Below are 25,613 nucleotides of genomic sequence, written 5' to 3'. Positions count from 1 at the left end.
TTGCACATGCACACAACCAAAGAAATCTGAAATACTTGATTAATGACTGGCCTGAAGCCACTAGATCGTCCGTACTGGTCACTGGTTTCTTCTAATGTAACAAGTTTAGGCTTCTGCTTTAGTTTTAGTTTGGGCCACTGTGGCCGTGTGTTTTGCACTTTGCTTCAAACATACATCTTGTAATTGCCTTACCTAATTACAAGTTCTAAACAACAGAATGTGGCACTTTTGTGGTGAGGCGGTCTGTCTTATTTCTTGCCAAGCAGACATATATTTATTGAAGCCTCAAACTAAAAAGGATAATGCTAAGTTTATGTGCAGACCAAGTTTAGCCGACATTTTATTCTAATTAATTAATTAGTGCTGTCTGTCTGGATCCTCTCGTACTAGTACGAACAGAACAAGAACACCTTGATCTATCGCTTCAAACTTTTTAGATTACTCTAACGTAATGCATTTGCTATTCACCAAGTCGTCATATTGCAGAATTAATCTTACAGCTTTATTTTTTTAAAAGGTGTAACAACCTTTATGCATTTAGACGGATGTGGTATATACCATGACACGATTGTTACACTGTCACAGAAGCAATAATGGTGGCTAATATACAGCATAAATGACAAGCACATCGACTCTGAAATGATCAGATCTGTATATCAGGGAATATAGTGAGTCTACGTAGCGTTTTTCCATCAGGCTAAGGTTAGCTATACATGTAGAGTCCTTATGACAGTCAATGTCTGCCTCTGTGTGTCCATACAAAGTCAAAGTCAATGAACGCTAATCTCAAATCAGCACTCTGCCGCACAGTCAGAGTGACTTCCAGAGTTTGATTCAGAGTCATGTTAGACACCGCTGGTGTCCATTCCTTTAGATGGGGGAGGGTCATTTTTTTGCATTTTGTTGTATTGCTCCATTAGGAGAAGGGAAAGATTGATGGCTTGTGGTTGAAGCATGATGTCCTCTGGGATAGTGGGATACTGTTGAGAAAGACAGAAGGGAAGAACATGTCAGAAATGATCGAAATGACTAGGTAATACATTTATACAAGTATATTGTAATTTGCATGTATATGGGTTGTTCAACGTCCTGCAGTACAATATACAGTATACTCCATTTACAATGATTTAAATAACATTTTGCATGTCTTATATTTTTATAATTGTTATGCATGCAGCTTTTGTGACCTAAAAATAATTTTAAAAATGCATGGATTATTTTACACTTTTAAAAAATTCCTTTGTCACACCATAATACCATTTGAAAATGGACTAGTGAAGGTTTGGATTAAAGGCAAACATTGGAGAAAACATTGAGGAGAGGAAGTATTTCATGTTAGCATCTGGATTGCTTAATAAACAGCTTCATTTAAATAGTCCAATCAGTTTGCTGGAATCTGCATGTCATCACAGCCTAAAGCGAAGGGAATCATTCCCATGAGCACCGGCAAACTCGTTGACTCATCTTGTATAAACGAAGGACATTGCTAAAGCAATACAGTATGTGGTGGATATGACTAGTCCAAGGAAACCACAACCCAAAATAAATCCTGACAAAGAGCCGTAGTTACTCTGTTTCCATTAACAGCACACTTTTTTCCCCCCACAAATCAGCCAATCAAGACTGGGTGACTAAAAAAACAATACATGAAGATGCAATTTTAATTGATTAAGCTTATGATAATTGCCAGGACTGGTTCATAAAAACGGTTCAAAGTTCAAGGATCTTTGAAGATGTTTTTTGTGATTTTGGTTGTGGCTAAAAGCTTTATAATAGGTTCATTTTCGAAGTTTTTTTTTTTTAAGCGTGTACAATTTATTGCTTATATTGTTGCATTTAAATGCAGAATGCCACATCCCTTGCCTGTTCTTTTGTTAAGTATTTAAGTTTATTTGATTACAATGACAGCTAGAGTTTCTAACAGTGAGATTCTGCACATTTTCTCCCAAACTCGGTGCAGAGATGTGAAAAATGTGTACAGATTTAGTCTGGACCTGGGTGCAATGAACTGCTGGCACATTGTTGCAGAACATCTTTGTTTCAGTTGGGTTTACAGGGGAATTTCACCATCTGAAAACTACACAATGCCAGCTAAATATTTCCCTACTCGATAGCATCGGTAAGTCACGCGTTCACTAAAATCTTCCTCTTCATATATGCTAACATCAAACTGATATATATATATCATCACACTGAATTAGTGTGTATTTGTGTGTGTTGCATGCCGTGCATCTCTCATACACACACACCTAACACTCCACAACTGTTTCCAATCATTAGGTTCCTGCATGTCTAGGGCCGGTCGCCTCTGATTGCACGACACTGGATACGAGATCCCGTGAAGGGCAGAGGGAGGGCGATTTACACCCGTGGGCTAAAGGAGAGTCCTCTCCACCTTTCCCTGCTTCCTGTTCACTCACTTTTCTTTCCCTTTAATGATTTTTCTTTGTTCCCTGTTATCTTTAATAGCAACACATGGCCTCTGGTTCTCAGTCTGAGAGCTTAGTTAAAAAATTATGTGGAATCTATGGAATAAGTACTCATTTATATTAAATACATATTAATTACATAGTTATTACTTATGTACTAACATATAATTAGTTTAGTTATAAATGTAGTTATAAATCTAGAAATATATGCTTGGCCAGTGCAAAATTATGCAGACAATAACTTTATAAAAATGTCTTGTGGTGTTTTTTTTTTTTTTATACTTGCAGTATTTAATGTACTTGTGGTTAAGGCAATACATATGAAATCAAAAGAAGAGGCTACACCAGTAAGCCTGTGTATATGATAACCTCAATAGCGGAATATCACAAGCTGAAAGTAATGTTTAGGTAAACCTGACAAGTAAGTTTTTACAATAAACATGGATCATATGACATGAATAAATTTGTCTATGAGAATAAGAATAAAAGACATGCAAAGACATGTGTAAGTGGGAATTCCAGAATCTTGGAATTAAAGAGGAGTTTCGAATTCATGCTGTATTCTCAAAATGGCTAATATCTCACAGATTCTTGAGACAGCATGTTTTTTATGCACCCAATTTGGTTACCCTTTATTTAGTCCACTTTATAGACATTCTACTAACTTTAAGAAACTTTGCAACTGCATATCAACTAACTCTCATTAGAGCATTTGTAGACTGTTAGGTTAGGGTTAGTAGAATGAGTTGCCGTACTTGCAAAGTTACTTATAGTCAGTAGAACGTCTGTTGAGCGACCATCAAAATAAAATGTTAGATATTAAGTGGGCAGTCTACTAATACTCATATATATATATACATACAAACAATTTGCTTCCAATGCCTGCGGATCTTTGACCAGTCTATTATGAGTCTATAAGTCTATTATACAGTCAAGATAAAAACTAGCACAATCCTTGGAAAACTATTATCCAGCATTGAACAAACTTTTCATTTAAATATCTGCCTTTTTGTGTCATTCTATTGAATTTGCCATGTAAATTTGATTCTGAAACAGGTTAACTGTTCATTAGACCAATAGCATCAGTTCAGCGGGCGAGAGCTACTCCAGCTGGTTAAAGGTCTAGCCACAAAAACAGATTCTGTTCCAGCGCTACCCAAGTCACAGTACTTGCCAGGAGGCAGTTACAACAAACCCTGAAGAAAACCTTTAGTGACAATATCCTCACAATTATCATTTATTACAATTAAAGTTAGTATATTATTAAAATTTGGGATATTTGTTGTAACTGGGCGCAGAGCTCCCCCGATCATCACCATTTAATACAGCATACAGTACAGTATAAATATATATGTGCACTCTAAACTGATCGTTATGATGTATGTAATAAACCAACAAGTCCAAGTCCATAATCAATGAGCAAGTCATTTTCTCATTTGTGGTAGAGAAGCATGAGCTTGCAGATCAACAACTCAGGCTAAAGCAAATCCATGTGCTCATTTCATTTATAACACTTCATTCTGCTGACTCGAGGTCTGACATACCTGTAGAGGTTTGCTCTGAGAAAAAGTGAAAAGGTCGGTGTTGGAAGGTCAGAGGTCAGCTTTAGGCAGGGTCAGGTCATGGCAGCAGGAGTCAAATGGCGGTTGCTGGTGAAGCTGAAGCTGTAGCTAGTAGACAGACAGCGATATATTTAATAGTCAGAGTCACTTTCTTTCAGGCACAATGTAGGTTCACAGTTCAGAGGCTGGTTGGAGTTTCGTAGGGCTGTAGGGTCGGCAGGTAGGATCAGGACCGGGTGAACGTCTAGTGAGTGGCGGACATGGACCAAGCGCCCTCCATCCTCCATACGGAGAAGGCGTAGCTCAGTCTTTCGTGGGCCAGGTAGTTACAGCTGGCCAGCTTGGCATCCATCTCATCGCTCTGGAGAACCTGGTAGAGAAAGTCGATGTATCTCGAAGCCAGTTTGAGGATCTGAATCTTGCTCAGTTTGTCTGAAGGCAACGTGGGGATGATCTTCCGCAGCGAGGCGAAAGCGTCGTTTAGGGACTGCGTGCGCTGCCGTTCCCGGACGTTAGCAATCCCCCGTTGCGTGTGGAGGTCCTCGAACGGTTGCCCGGGCACAGGTGACACCGAGCTCACGATGGGCACTAGGGAGGTCGACGAGGTTGATGAGGAAGGAGGAGAACTCCTCTTGGGCCGCTTGGGGCAAGAGGGAGCGAGCGTTGAGGGGCCCTTCAGTGACGTTTTGTTGTCCTGTGTTAGGGGTCCACCAGGCTCTTTCTTGGGACCTGTCAGCCGCTTTCGAACAGCCGTCGGTGGTGCAACAACGTGCCGTACTTGCAAAGTTACTTATAGTCAGTAGAACGTCTGTTGAGCGACCATCAAAATAAAATGTTAGATATTAAGTGGGCAGTCTACTAATACTCTAATGACTGCTAGTTGACATGTAGTTGCAAAGTTATTTATAAGTAGTTGAATGTCTAAAGTGGACTATCAAAATAAAGTGTTACCCTTAATTTTCATACTATTAACCTGGGGTTGAAATCAATATTATTATTGTTGTTGTTGTTTTTTTTCATTTAATCCAATTGACAGATGTTTGAAGTTATGAATTCCTATTGCTGAAAACCTATTCCTATTTGGACAAATCTGAAATTGTTAGCATTTAGTCCATTTGAAATGAGTACAACATTTAGAACAGATTACTGGTGCAAAGAATTGTTATACGGAAAATAAAGTCATTAATATCCAGCACATTGTAGAGGGAGCGAGCGTTGAGGGGCCCTTCAGTGACGTTTTGTTGTCCTGTGTTAGGGGTCCACCAGGCTCTTTCTTGGGACCTGTCAGCCGCTTTCGAACAGCCGTCGGTGGTGCAACAACGACGGGGCACTTGTTAGGGCGACGTTCTTGCTCCTCTTCACTGGGTAGGACCCCACCCTCGGGAAAGTCGCCACAAGACTGTTCCTCTCGCATGACGGTCAGTCGTCCTTGTCAGACCCGTGCTTTTATCCTATTTTGCTTTGTTTGTGGCACGGTTCTTTGCCTTGGACTGAGAATGATTTTAATGGAAAGCAAAACAAATCAAAGCAAAAAGGTGCTTTTTCCGAACTCAAGAAGGTGCCGGATTACACGGCCGTTCATCTGGGTTCGTAAAAAATCTCCTCAGTCTCCTCAGTACGTCATGTAGCCGTGGGTCAGTTCTTGAAACCTCAAAATCACTATCTGGTTGTCAGGTCTTTTATAAAGGCCAGTGGCTAAGTCTTCCAAAGCCCTACCTACTTTGATCAGCGATTGGTTAAGAGGTGGATAGGTTGAGGGGTGGAGCCGGCTCAAAGGAAACAGGAAGGCGATGTACGTCGCGATTGGAGGATAGAGCCAGAGGGAGGGGGCGCAATCCAAGGTAGCGGCAAAGACTCTGCTGTAGAGTTTTCTTGAGATTGTCTGAAGCATATTGGTTCCAGATTTCTCCCAAAACAAGCCTTCGGTCCATACACACCCCCTCCACCACTCCAAAACCCCACACCTCCTCTTTTTTCCCCCCAGCACAGACCAAGACAGACAATAGGAAGCAGCTGAGAAGCAGGCTTGCTGTTTTGCATGCTGTTTCATGCTCTCTCTGTTGGCTTTATGGCATGGCGAGGTTTTCAAGGGTAAACTGAACTTTATTTCGAACACCACAAACTGAACATCACTGAGTGTCTATGTATGTCATGTGTGTCTATGTTAACAAGGACATTTCTCTGTCCTGTACTTGCATTTATGTGCATTTAAAAGTGGGACTGTGAGTGAGTTTTTATATATTGTTGATTGTGTCAAATTGATCTGTGTGTGTGTGTGTGTGTGTGTACCTGTTTTTCTATTCTGGTGGGGACTTAAACCTGAAAACACACAGACTCATGGGGACTCGTGTCACGGTGGGGACCTAAATTGAGGTCCCCACGGGCAAACAAGCTAATAAATCACACAGAATTAAGTTTTTTGAAAATCTAAAAATGCAGAAAGTTTCCTGTAAGGGGTAGGTTTAGGGGTAGGGTTGGTGTAGGGCAACAGAATATACGGTCTGTACAGTAGAAAAACCATTACGCCTATGGAGAGTCCCCACAACGATAGCAAACCAGACATGTGTGTGTGTGTGTGTGTGTGTGAGAATTTGTGTAGGTTTGCGTGAAAAGTTGCCATCTCACATGCACATGTAGCTTCAAATATCCATGAACATAAACACTTAATAATATTGAATGTACAACATTTTGTTTCACTTAAACATTTTAAAAAGTCGTCAAACCATGACAAAAAGAAATGCTGTCAGTGTTTATATGTGATGTAGCATCATATCAGCACACTATTAGCTAGTGTTTCGTTTGAGTCTGAGGAAAAACAGGGTCTGGAGTCAGGACTGTCCGAGACCTCAAAGTGAATCTGGCCTTGAATTAAATCATTACATCAATATTTTTTAGCTTTATTTTGACCTTTATGACTAAGTACAATGTGTCAATTTAAATGAAACCAAACCTGCTTTGATTGTATCCTATCATTCTGATTGCTAATTTCATTTTAAAATCTCATAACTAGTGTCCTGCTGAACTTAAAATTGGTTTCAGAAACAAAGCATATGCAAGAATGAAATTCCAAAACACAATGAATTCATTTCTGAGAAGAATTGGCGCTCTAATCAACAGTTAAAAATACAAACAATGGGCATCATTTTTCAGTCTCTCTTATGTCTCAGTGTCTTCTAGCAGATTAAGAAAACTGACAGATCTATTATGCAGCCGTGGGGTGCAGCAATGATTTCAAAAGAGAGAGGGACAGAATGTTCAGTGGAAGACCAAGACATTTCTGACTGATGACTAAGTGACCTAGTCATGTAATTGTATCCTATTTGTATTGTCTTGGTATTTTTATTTTTTTGGTAATAAAGAGCAGAACATAAGAACATCATACATTTTCAGGAGTAATCAGAGGCCAGGCTTTGGCTGAGCCGTGAGTGTATTAGATCAGTGTTTCTCAGTCCTGGTCCTGCAGTTTTCCAGCTCCCATATCTAACACACCTGATTCAACATTATCAGCTCATTAGCAGAGGCCCCATGAGCTGAAATCAGTGCCAGATAAAATGAGATACGTCGGAGGGCTATTCACAGTTACAAAAAAAAAAAAGAGAGAGAGAGAGATACTATGCAGCATACAATACCTTCGACGTGTATATTTCAGATGCCATGGTGGACACAATTTTCAGTCACAAATATTCATCCCATGTGCTGTGCTGAAACTTCTTTACCTAATTTGGATTTCCTGGTCAAAAATGAGCGGGCTTTTAAAAATTGCTTTTATAATCATGCTATCTGTTTTTTCCAAATCTTGGATGCAATCTATTTGTCAGCTTGTTTTCTTTCTATTAGCACATGTTTTGTATTTCTTTTTGGAACTAGTTGATTGTAGGTCTCATTGATCTGAGCTTATACGCCTCAGTTTTTGAGTGAAAAAAGCAGGGATGCACGATATTGGATTTTTGCCGACATCCGATATGCCAATATTTTTCAACTTATTTTGACTGATAGCCTCCTGTGCAGCGATTATACATAAATTATTATTATTTTTTTTTTTTTTCAGCTTTGGGTGAATGTAATAATTGCTTATTTTTACATTTATTATTTTGCTTTTTTGCCAGTTAATTTTATATTACAATAGTAGAGGACAAGATATAATGGGGGAAAAGGAATAAGCAATGGGACAAATCGATTATTGACGTTGTTAATATGGGCACCATGTCTTAATGTATTAAAGCATGTGCTCTAACTGACAGGCCATGACTCTAATATCCTTTATTTGTGACAAGATGTTCACATTTATAGATGATTTTTTAAATACCATTGAATGTGCATGTACAGTGACCCATTCCACACTGCTCCATTTTGTCACAAAGAGTTGGAAGCACTTTCACTGGCATTTTAGCTTGTTTAGATTTGCACCATGGTGGTCCCTGTCAAAATCAGCCTCCGGAGCAAATCCGATCACGTGTCCTTCCCACACCGCGCACCTGCGTCTGATCAAGACATTTATACACCACAACGTCACCGAAACGCTCTGACAGGAAATAAACAGCTTAGGGGTACCAGAGTTATGGAGAAACTATACGACGGCTGATATAAACAATGATGCGCTGCGAGAGTTTTGGACAGGCGTGGATTAGAATTCGGTCAGCGATAGTGACACAGGATCCCCTGGTGGACGTGGTACTGGGATCCACAAGACTCTTGAGTCTGAGCAAATCTCTGTCCTGAATATGAAGACCAGGGCAGACTGAGGAATGGTAGCATGTGTACGCGGCACAATACGTGCACAATATCTAAAACCTTACCCAATGTTACAGCTGGTGATTACTGTTTCCTGTTTCTGTGTTATTGCTGTGTTATTTCTTATACTCTGTGCAGCACTTTGGTCATCTTTGGTTGTTTTTAAATGTGCTATATAAATAAACTTTGTATTGTATTGCATTGCATTGCATTGCATTGCATTGCATTGTATTGTATTGTATTGTATTGTATGGGCCAAAATATTTGTAATGTTATACACTGACACAATATAAACTTATCATGTCTCCAAAAGGAGTGTGTTTTAAAATTTGTATTTATGTATGTATGTATGTCTATTCATTTGTTCCAAACCACATTAAAATTCAATTCCTGTATAAAAAATAATTTTGGTACTTTTTTGGGGAGGCATAAAGTTAAAAATGTCAGGGTGATACAACTGTCCAAATATTATACAGAAGAATCATTAAAAGAATGGCATTCTAGAGTAGAAAATTTAATTCTTACTTAATTACAAAAATCAATTCATATTTTGTTTAAATTAATTAATTCAAAAATTTATTCTTAAGTAGATGTGGCATGATATTTTATTATTATTTTAAAAAATCAGGCAATTGTTTTTTTGTGGTTTAATCAAGATGCAGAATATCTATTAAAAATTAATGATATTTGTTTTAAAAAATTACCTTGAAAAAAAAAGGTATATATTTATAAATAATAATAATAGGTAATAATTAAGATGTGTGCACATGTATTCAAGGTGTAAGGAAAGCATGAATTTTTACTTGGTTACACCACATTTTGCTCTTGAAAATGACATAAAAGTTTTTAAAAACCATATGAAACCAACAAAAAATATTTTTGGATATTTTAAACTAAACTTGTGAGACTTGTAAAGCCTTCATGCATTTCTCTGTGCAGTCTTTCACATGCGCAAATGCATGCCAACCCTGAAGCACACACATATAAGACATCAACCAGTGAATATACTACAAGAGAATATATGATACTACACACAGGCCCAGGAGGAAAGAGAAACATGAAAGAGAGCGCAGGAAAAAGCAGGAAATGTTGGAGAGACGATTGTGAAACAGAGAATCTGTGGCAGGTTTGGTTTTCTTAGACCTCTCACCTTGCGTGCTACCACGTTGTTGCCTCAGTAACGTGGAGGAATTTCTGACGGGGAGGAAAAAAACAAAAGGCCCGCTCTCAGAAAAGAAGAAAAAACGACAGAGACGAGAAAAAAAGCAAAGCACTGGTCAAACAGAACCATATGGGAGAGTGTGGGGCTGGCTTTAATCTTAGCCCACCGCCTGATTGATGCTGCGCATTTCATTTCCTCGTCAAGGCCGTGACATAATGTTTCACTAACACTCGAGACCCCTCGCTCTTCTCTTTCCTCATCTCGATCCCCTCGTGTTGCCACCTCACCGCCGAACCGGGGGACGAAGACGTTCGGGCCTTGCTAAACAACATGTCTGTCAACACGGTAAAACATTCTGGGCTTTGAAACGACCGTCAGACGATCTGGTACACGAACGATTCGATACACGAACTGGGATGAGTCTTTCCATATCTGAAGGTGGACATCTGCGAGGCTTGCTTGATACGGCTGCGATGACCTCACTGTTGCTAGCGTGTGGAAAAAGCCGTGTCATAGATGAAAGACCACTGCAATCTGTGTTTGTGAGTTTGTTGCTACTACAATGACAATGCAGACATAACAAACGTCCTTGTTAAGCCTCTATAAATTAACGCTGGTATTAGAACATAATGGGATCAGATGAAGGTGCCAAACACTTGCAACGGCTTCAAAGATATCATTGTAGAGCCGTTGGCTTCATCATCTTTTTTTCATTTTCGAGCAGTGATCTCCTAGCTGCGAGTCGCGAATCAAAACTAGACATGTTTTTGAAGATAACTTGGTAGGTGTCCAAGATATCCAAATATGTTTCCAGAGATTTGACTGAAAAGAAACATCGGTCACGCTTTAGTTTGGGGACTAATTCTCACTATTAACTACAGCTTTTCCCTTTTGCTGCTTATTAATAGTTAGTAAGGTAGTTATTACGTTTAGGTATTGGGTGGATTCACGGATCTAAAATATGGTCAGAATATATGCTTCATAAGTACTAATAAACAGCTAATATGCTAGTTCTATGCATGCTAATAAGCAACTAGTTCATGTGAGAATTGGTCCCTAAAGTGCTACCGAAACATCATATCGTTGTGTCCTGTTAAAGAGCCTTTGTAAAAAATGACTAGTGTGGACCAGCACCATCAGAAATGCATAAAAATGCATCTGATTTCTGTTTCCGTAAGCGGAGTATGAGCAGATGAATTGGACCTTTATGTTTTCAATCGAAATGACGTTTTTCTTGCGCAATGAAGGTGGGTTGTGACACACTGCTGTCCGTTTTTCTTGTCCTCCCTCAAGACTGACCTTCGCTCACCTCCCTCTCCAGAGCTCTGGGTCACCTCCACAACATCTGGGAGCCATTTCCTCCCCAAAGGACTCACTTCCTGTGGGCAGCCGCTTAACATGGAGGTGTTTCTGCAAGAGGTCATGGTGGGATCATCGAAAAGGTGAGACTGATCCAGTTCCAGGTCATGAGAAATCTACATCTGACCTCTAAGGCAAGACAAAAAAGAAAGGTTTATTTTAAGGCAAAAGTCCAAAAATGAAAATCCCATCATTATTTACTCACCCTCGTGTCATTCCAAAGCTGTTTGCTGTTATTTTGTCTGTGGAAAGTTTGAAGAATCTTAACAGAACCTTTTGGGGTTTTTTTTGTCAAACTCCAAAACAAAAACACCTAAGAACATTATGCATGAATAATCCTTAGTGTAAAAGCATTTAGTTGTTTCTAAATTCAAAAACAAGTTTGCATAATTTGTGAACATGCATGAAATTTATGAACATTTATGAACTGAAATATCCGAACACAAACCCTGATTCTGACCTCATATATTCTAAAAACAGCTTAAATATTAGTCGAAATGCCAAAGGCATCATTAACTTGATCTTCATTAGCTGACCAAACATCAAAATAAAGCAAAGTCTCACAGCACAGACAAAGCTTTAAAGATCTAAACACAACTGTAAATTCTGATGGTTATTGCATAAATAGCTTTGGGCTTTTGTTCCGCACACGCGGAATTTCCTTAAATTCGTTTTGAAGCTGCGTCTCCAAAGGACCTTTTAATGTCAGCATGGGCATCTGGTTTCTGCCCAATTCAAGATGGGTTCTTTTCATTCATGTCTTATGTAAATGCTATTGAACAAAAAATAAGCGCCAGGCCGGAGGATTCTTCCAATAACCCCATCACACCATATGCCCGCTCTCATCTTTACTGCTCTTAATTCACATCACTAATGCATCACTTGAACCTTGCAGCAATAAGCATGACTGTGAACATAAACAGATTTATCAGCTAGCATAAGGAAAACTTGTTTTTACCATAGATAAGCAGAGGATTCGTTCACATTAAAAAAATTGTTCTCCTGGATTTAATACGACATAATATTGTATATTTTTAAAGCTGCAGTTTGCAAATCACATTTTTTCTTAATGTATGCAATGGAACTAGCACTAATTTTTAATACCTACCGAACAAATCTGATGTCCCCAAAATAGGGCTGTCAATTGAATGTTAATTTACAGTGATTAATTATATTTAACACATGATTAATTTAGCTCATTTTAATGTTTGTGTATGTCAACTGACCCTGAAAACTTCATGAGGAATCCCACTATTTCTTAAAAATGTTCCACTCATGCTGCTGGTTGTAAAAAAAACAGTGAGATGCGATGCAACAGACATCAGTTTGAGAAAATATATATAAATAAATAAATACATGCCTCAAATCATGTACTCGCCCTCGTGTTGCTCCAAACCTATATTGCTTTCATTCTTCTGTGGAACATAAAAGCAGATCATTTGAGAAATGTCTTGGTGATTTTGTCCAAGTCAATAGTAACCAAAACTGTTTGATTACCAACATCAATCAAAATATCTTCTTTTGCTATTAAGTAAGTCATTTTGGATTTGCATCAACATGAGTGTGAGTCAAAGATGACAGAATCTTGATTTTTGGGTGAACTATCCCTTTAAGTCCACTTTACAAACCTCTAATGACCAAGTCTGACATACAAGACACCATCAAACCGGCTAAACTACAAAGAATGAACGCAGCATTGTTTCCCGGGATGTATTCTGTCTAGTGCACCTTTGTTTCAAATTTTTTATTACAGCCTAATTAAATTTAAGAGGCAGAACTGTGTGGTAAGTTGTGGGGAAAGGCCCTGGTCCACCGGGCTCATGTTTGTTCCTGTGGGAGGAGGGGAGCCAGAAATTGATTTAATAGCGTTTCCACTTCAAAGTGGCTGTTATTGCTGGGTTAGGGTCCCCTATTACCTGCAGAACCCACGGATGCTTTAACAAGCACTGAGGAAAGGAAAGGCCTCTTTGAATACTGAAACCCTGTTTCAGCTGGGTCTAAATGGAAATTACAATTCCATCCTTATCATAATTGTGGGTTATACACACAAAACTCATGCACATTTGCTTTTTAAATCATAATAAAGACCTCCCATTGACTTGAAATTGAGTCAATGGTATTATGGTATTTGAATAACTCAGTGCCAAAAGCCCTATCCCTAAACATTTGGCAAATGCCATATTTAGTCTCTAGTTTTCCTCATTTGGTCCACAAAATACTTATAATGTAGGTTTTCCATTTTTTTTGCTTTGTGGTAACATTCGGACACATAGAAGGAAGTCCACAATGAAAAACTGCATTTTTGTTTGACTTAAAACCTGAAAATAAACCAAACATGAAGAAATGTTTAGAAATCCTATGTGGATTTCTTAGTACAGACGAGCAGATGTTTGTTGGATCATTATCAAATCATGATCGTCAAGTTTTGTTCATGTCAACGTAGATGCAGCTGTCATTACAGCAGAGGCACAAACCATACTGAGGTATTCTGAACACTACTTTACTTTTTGTTTTGTTGATAATATCTATTTTTTAAAAGATTAGAATTATTATTGTTAAACTAAAAATGAGTGCAAGGCATTTTCACATACAGAATTATTTTTAGCCTTCATGTCATCTACTACAACAGTTCTAATCATACAGAAAGCAGCAGATTAAAGAGATATCCTTACAGAAATGGTTATTCTTTCATATGATCACTCGGTGTGTGTTGTAATGCATCAGATATATATTAGACCACGAGATGGCAGAAATGCATGACACTGAGAGCGGTGTTCTGCCTGGTGCCTTCACTCCCAGCTGTTCCTTAACTCCTAATTCTGTGAAGAAAATGTACTAAGAATATACACCAATTTCAAGCTGCTGATTCTTAATACGAAAGTGTGTTTTTTTTTAAATAAATAAATAAGTACCTTGGTAAAATGAATGAATATCAAGTCAAAACAAATGCACATTCTTAAAAAATCCAAAATCCATTAACAAAACTACCTGTCATTTTGATAACTTGTATTCCACAGCAATAAAAGTCATTTAAGTTTTGATTGACATGAATGTGAGTTGATGATGAAACTTGGGCGTTTCAAGTGAACGCTCAAAATACATTATTTGGGTAACACTTTACAATAATTAACTAACACTTTAATACACTTTAATACATTAACTAACATTAACTAATGGAACCTTATTGTAAAATGTTACAATGATTTGTTATTAAAGCATATACATTCACAAAAACACTTAAATGAAACAGAGAAGCAAGCAGGTGCATGATTTGGCATGTCAGCCAATACAAATAATTAATAACCGTTTCCTTACCTAAATCCTGCGTTTGGACTGGGCTCGGTTACAGAATCACATCACTTCAGAAATTAGGATATTATCTATATAGTGTAGTAGTTAGCTATCTCTGTGTCATACGTGGCCGCTTGTCAAGCATGAAAAACACACGTTTTATTTAAATTCTGAATATATTATCGTATACAGCATCGAAAGAGCGCTCCTTTTAAATTTATTAAAAACTGTCACTCATTCATCACGATCTCACAAAATTCCGTTTTAACCAATGAATGTGACCACACAATTAAACATTTTTTTCCTGAAGTTAAAGGGGTGGTTCATTGCGATTTCACTTTTTTAACGTTAGTTAGTGTGTAATGGTGCTGTTTGAGCATAAACAATATCTGCAAAGTTACGAAGCTGAAAGTTCAATGAAAACCGTATATTAAAAGTTAACATAAGCAGTAGCATTTACAAATAACAGCGCATCTAAAAGTATGAGACGACAACAAACAAAAAACATAGGCCTACCACTAAAAGCCGTGCTTGCACAGGTTCTGCAGGATCCTCTTCAATAATATCCTCTGCTTCTCAACCGGGCTCAAACTGATAAGCGATATTAACGACGCCGTTGTTTACAATACTACCGGAGCACATGCCGTCGAGGTGAGGGGCCGGACGATTAGACGCGCACTAGAGGCGGTTTAGCCTCACAACACACTGGGCTAGCTAACCAATCAGAGCCCATCTATTTCTGAGGGAGGGGCTTCATAAAAGAAGGAAAGATCAGCCCGTTTCTCAGAGATGACGCTTTCCAAAACAGAAGGGCAGATACACTGGATTGTTTGCCAGATCTATTTTGTTATGCTATTATTATGAAGAAAACAGGTCCTAGACCAGAAGTTATGGGCAGCTTTTCCATCTAAAAGCAATCAGTTAGACTATTTTACACTATGAGTTAGACTATTATACACGCAAAATTAAAGTCCGGCCGTCCCCCTCGGGGTATAAGATAAAATTATCTTTATAGCTAACTCTAGTACAACACTTTTGTTGTTTGTTGTCCCTGTACAAATAAATGAAATAAACTCAAACTCAAACTAAAAGGGCTTTGGTTAAAGATTCCCTGCAGCAACTTCACATTCTTTTGCATCTGACAAGATTACAACAGTGAGACGGTTTTTCTCTTTGATCACAACACCTGGACGTCTCCCACAAATCAAACGACAGAAGCTTACAAAGAAGACTTCTGGTGGATTTGATATATCCTACAGATGGGATGCTTCTGCTGAGGGAGCTTCAGCTGTCTGACTCATCTTTAAGAGACCCTTGAGCACTTTTCAGAGTCTGATAAAAGTGTCTCGAGGATTTCTCTAGACATGTCATGCACTTACAGTCGACACTTGCAAACTTTAGTTGTTTCTATGCTTTGTTCTGACAGGACCGAATGTGGTATAAATTTCCTGTACGTAATAAGTTCTGAGCAAACAATCTGACAATCCGATAGATACAAGATTCTTTCATTTAGGATTGTTGAGCTTTGAAAGAGAATATTACGTTCCTCTGAATCTAATTTCTTCACCAAAGCTCTTTCTAAAAATTTCAACACAATCAAAAGCATTTGATTTCGATCCCCTCTCAAAGGGATCATAGCGTGACTGTGTTTGACCACGTCATTTTCAGACAGTCATATCCTTTCCTTGACAAAAGTGCTGAAGTTTTCTGGTTAGCGCAACAGGATGAAACACTCTCAAGGTTTTCAGATGTGGCACAAAAAGAGCCCCCACACGGAGGAATTAGTGTTTACTATAAACATGGAGAAGCATAGCACATGTTCTTTGTGAAAAGTTGCTTTCATTACTATTGATTTCCTCTGGATTCCTTTTTCTTTAAATGACCATCTGAATGTCCACCTTTCAGTTGTGACCACAGAACATGATGTGTTTTCAAAAAGTCTAATCAGCATGCACAGATTCCCGTAGTGTTTAATTTATCCAATTTTCCATTAGAGATTGTTGTTTTGTCCATAAACATCATGTCAGTTACTATAAATCATTCTCACCGTGCCGGCAGAACCATTTGCATTTCTCGGCAATGTCGTCTGTGCCTGGAATGTTGCAGCACAGGCTCAGAACAGGCTATACCAGTAACCGCTTCTCAAAGCCGACACACAGAAGCGCTTTCACTCAGTACCTGTAGACATGTCTCAAAGCAAACCTGAGGAGCGTCTAGCTTTGGAGTTGAGCTGTGCGATCTGTTTGCAGCTGTTCCGTGATCCTGTGGCCCTTCCTTGCGGACACAATTACTGCCTGGGTTGTATTCAAAATGCTGCCAGCGCAGAAGATCCCAAGTCCCTGAGACGCTGCCCGGAATGCAGGGAAGAGTACGGCAGCCCGGAGGCGCTTCCCAAGAACTTCAAGCTCAGCAGTATCGTGGACGGGTTCCTGGTGGCCACGACAGGCGGCGGACTGAGAGGAGGCCCTACGGCGCCATGTGACCAGTGCCTGGACGACCCAAAGGCTGCGGTGAAATTCTGCACACGCTGTGAAATGTCGTTGTGCCCCAGCCACCTCAAAAAGCATGAGGAACGGCACCGCTCGCTGCACGTCTTAGTGGAGCTACCCGCAGAACGGGATGGGAAGAGGTGCCCGGTGCACTTGAAGGTCACGGAGTACCTGTGCGCGCAGGAGCGACTGTTCCTCTGCTCCGACTGCTTGATGGAGGGCACTCACCAACACCACGAGGTGCAGACGTTCGAGGTGGCGAAGGAGGAAATGAAGAGAGTTCTTGAGGAACTGGGGAAGTCTATGTCTGACAAGCTACAGATGACAGAAGCTCTGCTGAAAAGCACCAGCGAAGGTCCTACGGACAAGGCCGAAGATAAACTGGTGGCCAGAGCAAACATACTGCTGGACAACATGACTTCACTTATAAGTACATACAAGGTAAGAATGATGTAAAATTATGCTACTAGTACAGATTGATGTGTTCAGACAATATATACATGATGTGGAAGCAGTCTCTTTTGGTTTTAGTCAACCCATGCTCATTGGAAATGCATGCTTGAGGTGACATTTCTGCAACACCTTATTGCACGTTTCACGGCAGTTTCAGAGTGACACGTGAAGGCATGTATTGCTGCATTGCTTCAGGTACGTATTGTGGCGGTTCAGAATTCAAATGTCCGGTGAGTGTCGCCAAAAGTTAATGCTCTATTGTGTTGAAAAGTAACATACAGGCTACACTAAACCAAACCCAACCCTAAACCTACCCGACAGTGTTAATAAATGCAAAAGTAAGATAAAAACGTTTTCGCTGATGCAACCATGCTGTTTTAACTTACTTCGATGTGTGTTTGAGCTGTTTTCTCAAACGGTAGTTTCACGGGATTTGTACCGGAGCGCTTCACCTCACAAGTGCAACGCCATATCACGCGAGCGACCGAGCAATACTACTGCGTTAGAAAACCCATTCATACGGAGCTGTATCGTTCAAAAGTATCACTTTCCAAATCTCGCAGCATATAAAACTGTTTTGAGGTCATACAATATTGTGCAATGAATTGTGCCAAATTAGGCTTTCTCTGGCCCTGTAAATCATACTTTGTGTGTAAAGGAATAAAAGTTGTCAGAATTTTACTGCCTCTAGTGTTAATTTCAACTGGAAACTGCAGAAATTCGTACATTTTTTGAGTTTTCAGAAATGTAGACAGAGGTACGTATTTCCAATGAGCCTGGGTAGGTTTTAGTAGTGATGCCAAAGAAATGTCACCATCACTTATGTAGAGAGCAACAGATCTACACCAGTGCTGACGACATACAGTCATGTTGCGGTAAAGCACATTAACGCTGTTTATATGTGATGTTTTAAGAGTCGTATGAGCTCTGTGATGGACGACGAGCTTCATTCGCGGGACAAAAGCTGGCAGGCCAATCTATGCGACTTGGAGGGTTGTCTACACCAGCTGCAGGAAGCCCAAAAGTGCACCGGCGAGGTTCTCTCTCAATCCTCAGAGTTTCTCTTCATCCAGAACTACCTCAACGTCGAACATTTTCAAATAGACGCTGTGTTTATAAATAAACAGCAGATTTGAGTTTTAAACAACTACATTCTCGCCTGAAATACTTTTAAAACTACTTTTCATGACACAATAACATTAATATTTGTTTTTTTTAAATATGCGAATAAATGGTGGTTGAAATACAATGCTGCGTGAACTCAACCATGTTCAGCGCCCAAGTCCCGCCCCCGAAAGTTCCTGACCTTTGAAAAAGTACTACCTCGCGAGCAGGGACTTTTTGAGGGCCAAATTTTTACCCGGTACTTTATTTAGATCCAGGTTCCTGCGGTAGAAACCGGCCCAAAGTCCCTATAGTTCCTGGGGAAAGTTCCCGATGGAAACGGGCTTTTAAAGGTGACATTTCATTAACACCGATACCTCACTGCATGGTTCGCGGCAGCTTCAAAGTGAAATGTCCAGTGAGTGGAGCTAAAACGCGCTTTCAATATGTGACCGTTACATGTTTTTATTACGTTGGTACCTGCATTGCTTCAGGTACGTATTGCGTGGTTCAGACTTCAAATGTCTGGTGAGTGTCGCCAACAGTTAATGCTCTACCGTGTTGGAAAATGACATACCCCCTACACCAAACCCGACCCTAAACTTGACCAATATTGTTAACGAATGCAGAAGTCATATAAAAACGTATTCGCAACCGTGCTATATTAACTTCCTTATACACATGTTTGAGCTGTTTTGTTAAACCATAGTTTCACGGAATTCATACCGGAGTGCTTCACCTCGCTAATGCAACACTGTATCGCATGAGCTACCAAGCAAACCTACTACATTAGAAAACCCACACATATGAAGTTCAAAAGTATCGCTAACGTTCAAAAGTATCATTTTTCAAATGTCACAGCATGTAAACATGTTTTGAAGTCATAACACCATATTTCGCGATGAATTGTGCGAAATTATGCTTTCTTAATCGAAACTCTGGCCCTGTAAAACATACTTTGCGTGGAAAGGAATAAAAGTTGTCAGAGTTTGACAATTTCAACTGGAAACGGCAGCGATTTGTACGTATAGGTTTTTTGAGTTTTACAGAAATGTAGATTGAGGCACATATTTCCAATGAGCCTGGGTAGGTCTTAGTAGTCATGCCAAAGAAATGTCACCATCACTTATGTCAAGAGCAACAGATCTACACCAGTGCTGACGACATACAGTTATGTTGTGGTAAAGCACATTAACGCTGTTTATATGTGATGTTTTAAGAGTCGTATGAGCACCGTGATGAACGACGAGCTTCATGCTCGGGACAAAAGTTGGCAGGCCAATCTATGCGACTTGGAGGGTTGTCTACACCAGCTGCAGGAAGCCCAAAAGTGCACCGGCGAGGTTCTCTCTCAATCCTCAGAGTTTCTCTTCATCCAGAACTACCTCAACGTCGAAGCAAGGATCCGCCAGGCTGCTAACGTCACCATTCCTGCTCTACCTTCCCAAGAGTCTTCCAATGCCAAGCAGCTGCGCTCGATCCTACGTACAGACACCTTCCGTGCCGAGATGAGTCTTCTGTTGGAGTACCTCCATGGCATGATGAACCCTCTAGACCTGACCTTCAATGCAGCCACGGCCCATCCTAGCCTTCTGCTGTCCAGTGATCTGAAAACAGTCAAGCAGTGTGCCGGATTTAAGAGCAGTGCCGCTGGAGATCAGAGCGAACGCTTCTCTACAGCCACTCAGGTCATGTGCACCCAGGGTTTCTCCACAGGAGTTCACATGTGGGCAGTGGAGGTTGGCCCTGGATGTATGTGGTCTGTGGGTCTGTGCTATAAAAGCATCCCGCGCAAAGGTGACCACAGCAGGCTGGGGCATAACACCAGCTCTTGGAGGTTGCAGTGGAAAAGCAAGAAGCTGGCGGCGTGCTATGACTTGGCTAATGTGGCCGTAGGTGAAGGGCTGGTCATGCCGCCAAAGAAGGTCGAAGTGACCCTGGATTACGAAGGAGGAACTTTTGGATTCCACAGCTCAGGTCAAGGAGGGCGAAGGCAGCATCTTCATACATTTAGTGCCGTGTTCAAGGACACAGTGTATCCTGCATTCGGGATCCACTCTACTTCAGAGGAGTCATGGATAACTCTTTTGAGTGGAGCTTGATTGATACGAACATGCTTTCATTTTCACTTTATGTAACACTTTTCATTATCTTTGTCCTTTTTTTTTTTGTCCTTTATGCAGTTATGACATAAACATCTGCACATAGAAAGAAACGGCTTGGCACAGTCTAGGAAAGTCGTGCACAAATACCAACAATTTGTACAATAATCAAGAAATGTAGTTAGCAATACAATGGGAAATGGCTTGAAAATTCGAGAGGGCACATTAGTGTCACCTCAGTTTGAATGAGCATGATGCTTCTGTAACAGTCATATATACCAGAGAAAAGCAACCACAGTTACAAGTTGACTTCTTTTAAACTGTGAGTGAAATGTTTGTGCAACACCTATAAGTATTGGCATACACCTAAAAATAGGACAAACTGAATGGGTTTTGTTTAAATGTCACTTAGAAGTCTAGTTTCTTTGGCCCTAAAGATGAGTCTTTGAAGAAAGTAGATTGTGCATGAAGCAACACCATAGACAGTGTAGCTCTTTCTGTATCTGGGAAACAATCAAATTCAGACGCTCTTAAAGAAACAGAGCGTGAACATTATCAGTGCTTTTCAGAATCAGAATCAGAATCAGAATGAGCTTTATTGCCAGGTATGTTTACACATACGAGGAATTTGTTTTCGTGACAGAAGCTTCCACAGTGTAACAGGATGACAGTGACAGAACAAAAAAACACAGATAATAAAAAATAAATAAAAAATAAAAAATAGAACAAGTAAAATAAGGAATAAAAAATATACAAATCGACAGTTGTATGTACAGGTATATTATGTGCAAATTGATAATACCTGATTTTCAGGTATTTCATATGAGTTTTGCCTGTAGTTTCACTTGAATGAATGGGAATGCCAGTAAAAGTGACAGTAAAAGAATGCACACTATGCATGTAGATGATAAGTACATAAACACACATGCTACCGAACAACATTGTTCAGGGGCATATGTGCTGTTAAATGATGATAGAATTTTCATTTTTGGGTGAACTATCCCTTTAAGCTTTACTAAATATGCAAAAACGCCTGCAGCAAAGTTTTGTTATGTGTACAATGGCTGAACAGAAATAAAATTGAATGTACATCAGCTTGTCTGTAAAACAAGAAATACTTGTTCACACTTCCTTATCACATCACTTAAATAGTTTTGACTCAAATCAGTCTGCATTGACACTATTTCACTCCCATCCCACAGTCTCTTTGTGTTTTTTCTAATGAACTTTGATAATAAATCTCAACATATGCAGAGGGTATGTAGACATTACTGTGTGTAAAATACATGCTGCTTTTTGAATGAGCTGATTACTTATGGTTCTTGAATTATTTAGATTCATTGCTGGATGATTGCACCTTTGTTAGATGTTTAGGATTATTTAAACTGTCTTGCAAGTCTGGCAAGCCTACATAACTTGAATGGCTATAACTTGTAAATTAATTCTGTACGATTTTTTTTTTATTAAATGTCAATACATTATGGCATTATTTTATTTACAACAGCACCATCTACTGATTACAGCCAACTTGTTCTTGATCTTCTATACAAAATGTATTTCAGTTCAGTCATCCTCATCCTCAGCCCTACGGGTAATAAAACCATAAATGTCACTGTACTGTATAGATATTATATAACTTGATCCAATTTAAACTGGTTATAGCATACATTGCATATATTACATTGAAACAATAATATCAATATTAAATTGAAACACAATAAAGTGCTTATTTAACTTGTCCGTCAGGCTATATAACATGTTCATAAACAGATATAGCATCACAATGGTAAAACAACAGATGGTAATAGCTGACTGGTTATCAGGCTTGATGTGCCATAAAGAAAAGACGTTTTACAGTTAACCATTAACATCATACAACTTTAACCCTGTAAGACTGCGGAAGAGAACATCACCTCAGCGATACAAAGTTCTCATCCAAACGTAAGTGCATATTCAGTTTATTATGTGTGTGTTTAAAGTTATTTTGGATATGTAGTGGTGTTTGTGCTTTCTGGTTTGTGTTATATACTGATAAAAGGGAAGTTAGTTCTGAGAAAAGTTTGTGTTGCATTTCTTTGCAAATCCAACTTGGTTTGTTATTTTGTTATTCAATGTTAAGACATTTTAAAGTGTGCCAGACGAGTCCAAATACTTTCAGGCCACAGTGTGTCATTGCGTTAATAAAATATTTGAAATATGTCATCTTGCCTTGTTTACTACACTGTGTATTTTGTCATTTTTAAACAGACGCTAGAGACGATAAAGTGGTGAAAATGAGTGACATAGATGACGATAGCGAAATATACTTCTCAGTTAAAGTGAGTATCAATTAAAGAATATTGTTTCTAAAAGTCAATAATGTTGTTTCATTTATGTACCACTAATAATGCTCTTAATGTGATTAATGTTATCATGTTGCAAAAACTGCTGTGAATCACGAATGGGGTTTGTGGATTGTGTGTATAGTTTTTGGGTCGAATCCAGGTGGTCCATCCAGGTGGGATGCAGATTCTGACAGATGCAGTACAAGCCATACAGGTAATAAAACCATAAATGCCACTGTACTGTAGTCATTAGAGATAGAGATATCATATAACTTGATTCTTTGTCTTACCACTTTCCTTCCATTATAGGATTCAAACATAGAGATGGATGAGAAAATGAAGAAAACTAAAGTACATATGTTTCTGACCAGAAGCGCTATTGACATTCTAGAGCATAAAACAAAGGTGTGACTGAGGACTATGTACTCAAACCCAGACAGTGATACATGTGTGTACGACAGCGAACAACTCATTTATTCTCTCCCTCTCGTTTTCTCAGTTCATGCTGTACTCCTGCACTTTGTCCTCTGTTTCATTCTGCGCAGTACATCCGACTCAGCCCAAAATACTCGGCTTTGTGGCCAAACACCCCGCGGCGGACATGTACCACTGCTACATCTTCCAGAGCAAGAAGTTTGTGAGTTCTGGAAATCCTAAATGCGTTACATTAGAAATGCATGATGCTTTTAAGTTCAATATTTACCTTTTACTTAGTTCGCTATTTTACTTTAACATTCAAAATTGTGAAGTCCCTATAGTTTTCATAGCCTTCTTGTTGTTCTGCTGCCTCCTCTGCCTGGGAGTCTATGGGAAGCGCTGTTTTAAAGTCAGTGGCAGCAAACTCTTTAGCTATACAAAGATGATGCAATCACATTACTTATAGTGACTCCCAAAGAGTCAATTCCTCGACTCTAAATAGCTCTAGAGGTGGCATCTTGATATAGTGCATTCAACTTGTATTATAGAACATTTCAAAACAATAATAGAATCACAAAGTCCTGTTTTTAACTCCAACCATGCAAAATCCAAAGCAAGTTACGTTGCATTCAAGGTGCACATTTTATATTTAATTAGCTCTTGCTTTCCCTGGGAATCGAACCCGTGACCCTGGTGTTGCTTTACTATTTGAGCTATAAGAAAGCAGGCCAGACTTACATTCCTATTACAAGCCACTATATTCTTCCATTCGTGTTCCTACACTACTCTTCAAAAGACTTGGGTCAGTAAACTTGTTTCTTTGAAAGAAATGTATACTAAATTAATCATTTAGCAAGGATGCATTAAATGACAGAACTTCTATTTCAAATAAGTGCTGTTCTTTTGAACGTTGTTCAAAGTTTCCACAAAAAATATGAAGCAGCACAACTGTTTTGAGCATTGATAATAATAAGCAAACAACTGAGCAGCAAATCAGCATATTAGAGTGATTTCTGAAGACCATGTGACACTGAAAACTGGAGTAATGATGCTGAAAATTCAACTTTGATCACAGAAATAAATTTCATTTGAACATATTCAAGTAGAAAATTGTTCTTTTAATTATAATAATATTTCACAAGAAAATTCACATCCATTTAATCTTTGTTTTAATATCAGCTTTACAGTGGGTACACACTGTATTTGTTTTATAAACTTCGTCTTTGCAACTTTACAGATCTTCTTTATGCACCAAGAGCTTGTAACACTCCAAAGAGAAAGGAAAAATTGAAATCGCATCATATGACCCCTTTAAATAGTAAATTTTAATAAGAACTGTTTCCTTAATTTAATTGCTTTTATTAATTTATACTAATAAATTATTAAAGTTAGAAAATCTATCATTAACTGACATTGATGCAATGCTAAATCTTACCTTAAATTCTTTTTGGAGTTGATCTGCGTTGTTTTCTATCTGTCAGTCCCATCTGCTGGTTTCCATCATTGGTGACACCTTTCAGGCTTATAAGCAGGATGGAAATCTCCAAGGTGATCGTGACCTGGTGGTGGAGGCTCTGAGACACAAGGTGACCCGTCAGCATACAGAACACATTTACCGTGTCTTAACACGGCACGACAAGATGAAGTGGCATGCAATCAAAGCATCTCTTTAATGTACTGTAATGTGACATTTGTGAGGCATGATACATTTTAGGGCATGGCATATTAACTTGTACTTGCAAACAGTGACTCACACAGTCATAATAAAATGCTAAAAGTGATTTATTGGCCTCAGGGCTATCATAGAGTTGTTGACCACTGAGCCACGTTGACCATTATTGCTTTCTCCAATCATACAAACGGAAAGTTTGTTATCGCCTCTTTTAAAAAGAGAATCTCTCAGCAACATTAGGTTATGTGTTGCTGTAAACTCATCGCACTTGTTTTGATTGAAAAGTGTGTGAATGCTCGAACCGTCTAATATCTCCCTCTGCTGTTCAGAATAAGGTACTGGAGCGAGAGAACGCCGAGCTGAAGAGGAGACTGCAAGTCAGTGGAGAGGTGAGTTATGTGTCAGGCAGGCTATGACCTATGAGCCTACAGTTACACCACAGAACACATAACGTTACACAAGCATGTTTAACCACACACACACACTCACACACACACACACGCACACACACACACGCA

At 39.2% G+C, this 25,613-nt stretch overlaps 2 protein-coding genes across 2 annotated transcripts; one reads left to right on the top strand and one right to left on the bottom strand.

Moving 5' to 3' along the window:
* Positions 1 to 488: 488 nt before the first annotated feature.
* On the bottom strand, positions 489 to 5,627 carry LOC107748453 (twist-related protein 2-like). Its single transcript, XM_016563226.1, has 3 exons — positions 5,273 to 5,627; positions 3,974 to 4,720; positions 489 to 980 (listed from the first exon to the last, which is right to left on the bottom strand). Exons 1-2 carry the CDS (start codon positions 5,403 to 5,405, stop codon positions 4,236 to 4,238), a joined length of 618 nt encoding a protein of 205 aa, XP_016418712.1. The 5' UTR covers positions 5,406 to 5,627; the 3' UTR covers positions 489 to 980; positions 3,974 to 4,235.
* A 5,688-nt stretch (positions 5,628 to 11,315) lies between these two features.
* Positions 11,316 to 25,511, top strand: LOC107748447 (PTB domain-containing engulfment adapter protein 1-like). The gene is made up of 7 exons (XM_016563219.1): positions 11,316 to 11,326; positions 22,930 to 23,000; positions 23,149 to 23,220; positions 23,316 to 23,411; positions 23,506 to 23,643; positions 24,905 to 25,009; positions 25,425 to 25,511. The coding sequence occupies exons 2-7, from the start codon at positions 22,956 to 22,958 to the stop codon at positions 25,509 to 25,511; spliced, it is 543 nt and encodes a 180-aa protein (XP_016418705.1). The 5' UTR covers positions 11,316 to 11,326; positions 22,930 to 22,955.
* The last annotated feature ends 102 nt before the right edge of the window (positions 25,512 to 25,613 follow it).

The sequence above is a fragment of the Sinocyclocheilus rhinocerous genome, unplaced genomic scaffold, assembly GCF_001515625.1.
Source record: "Sinocyclocheilus rhinocerous isolate Xijiao unplaced genomic scaffold, SAMN03320098_v1.1 scaffold2515, whole genome shotgun sequence".
NCBI classification, from domain to species: Eukaryota; Metazoa; Chordata; class Actinopteri; order Cypriniformes; family Cyprinidae; genus Sinocyclocheilus; species Sinocyclocheilus rhinocerous.
The sequence above is the reverse complement of the archived record's forward strand: the minus strand, read 5'-3'. Positions and strand labels throughout refer to the sequence as shown.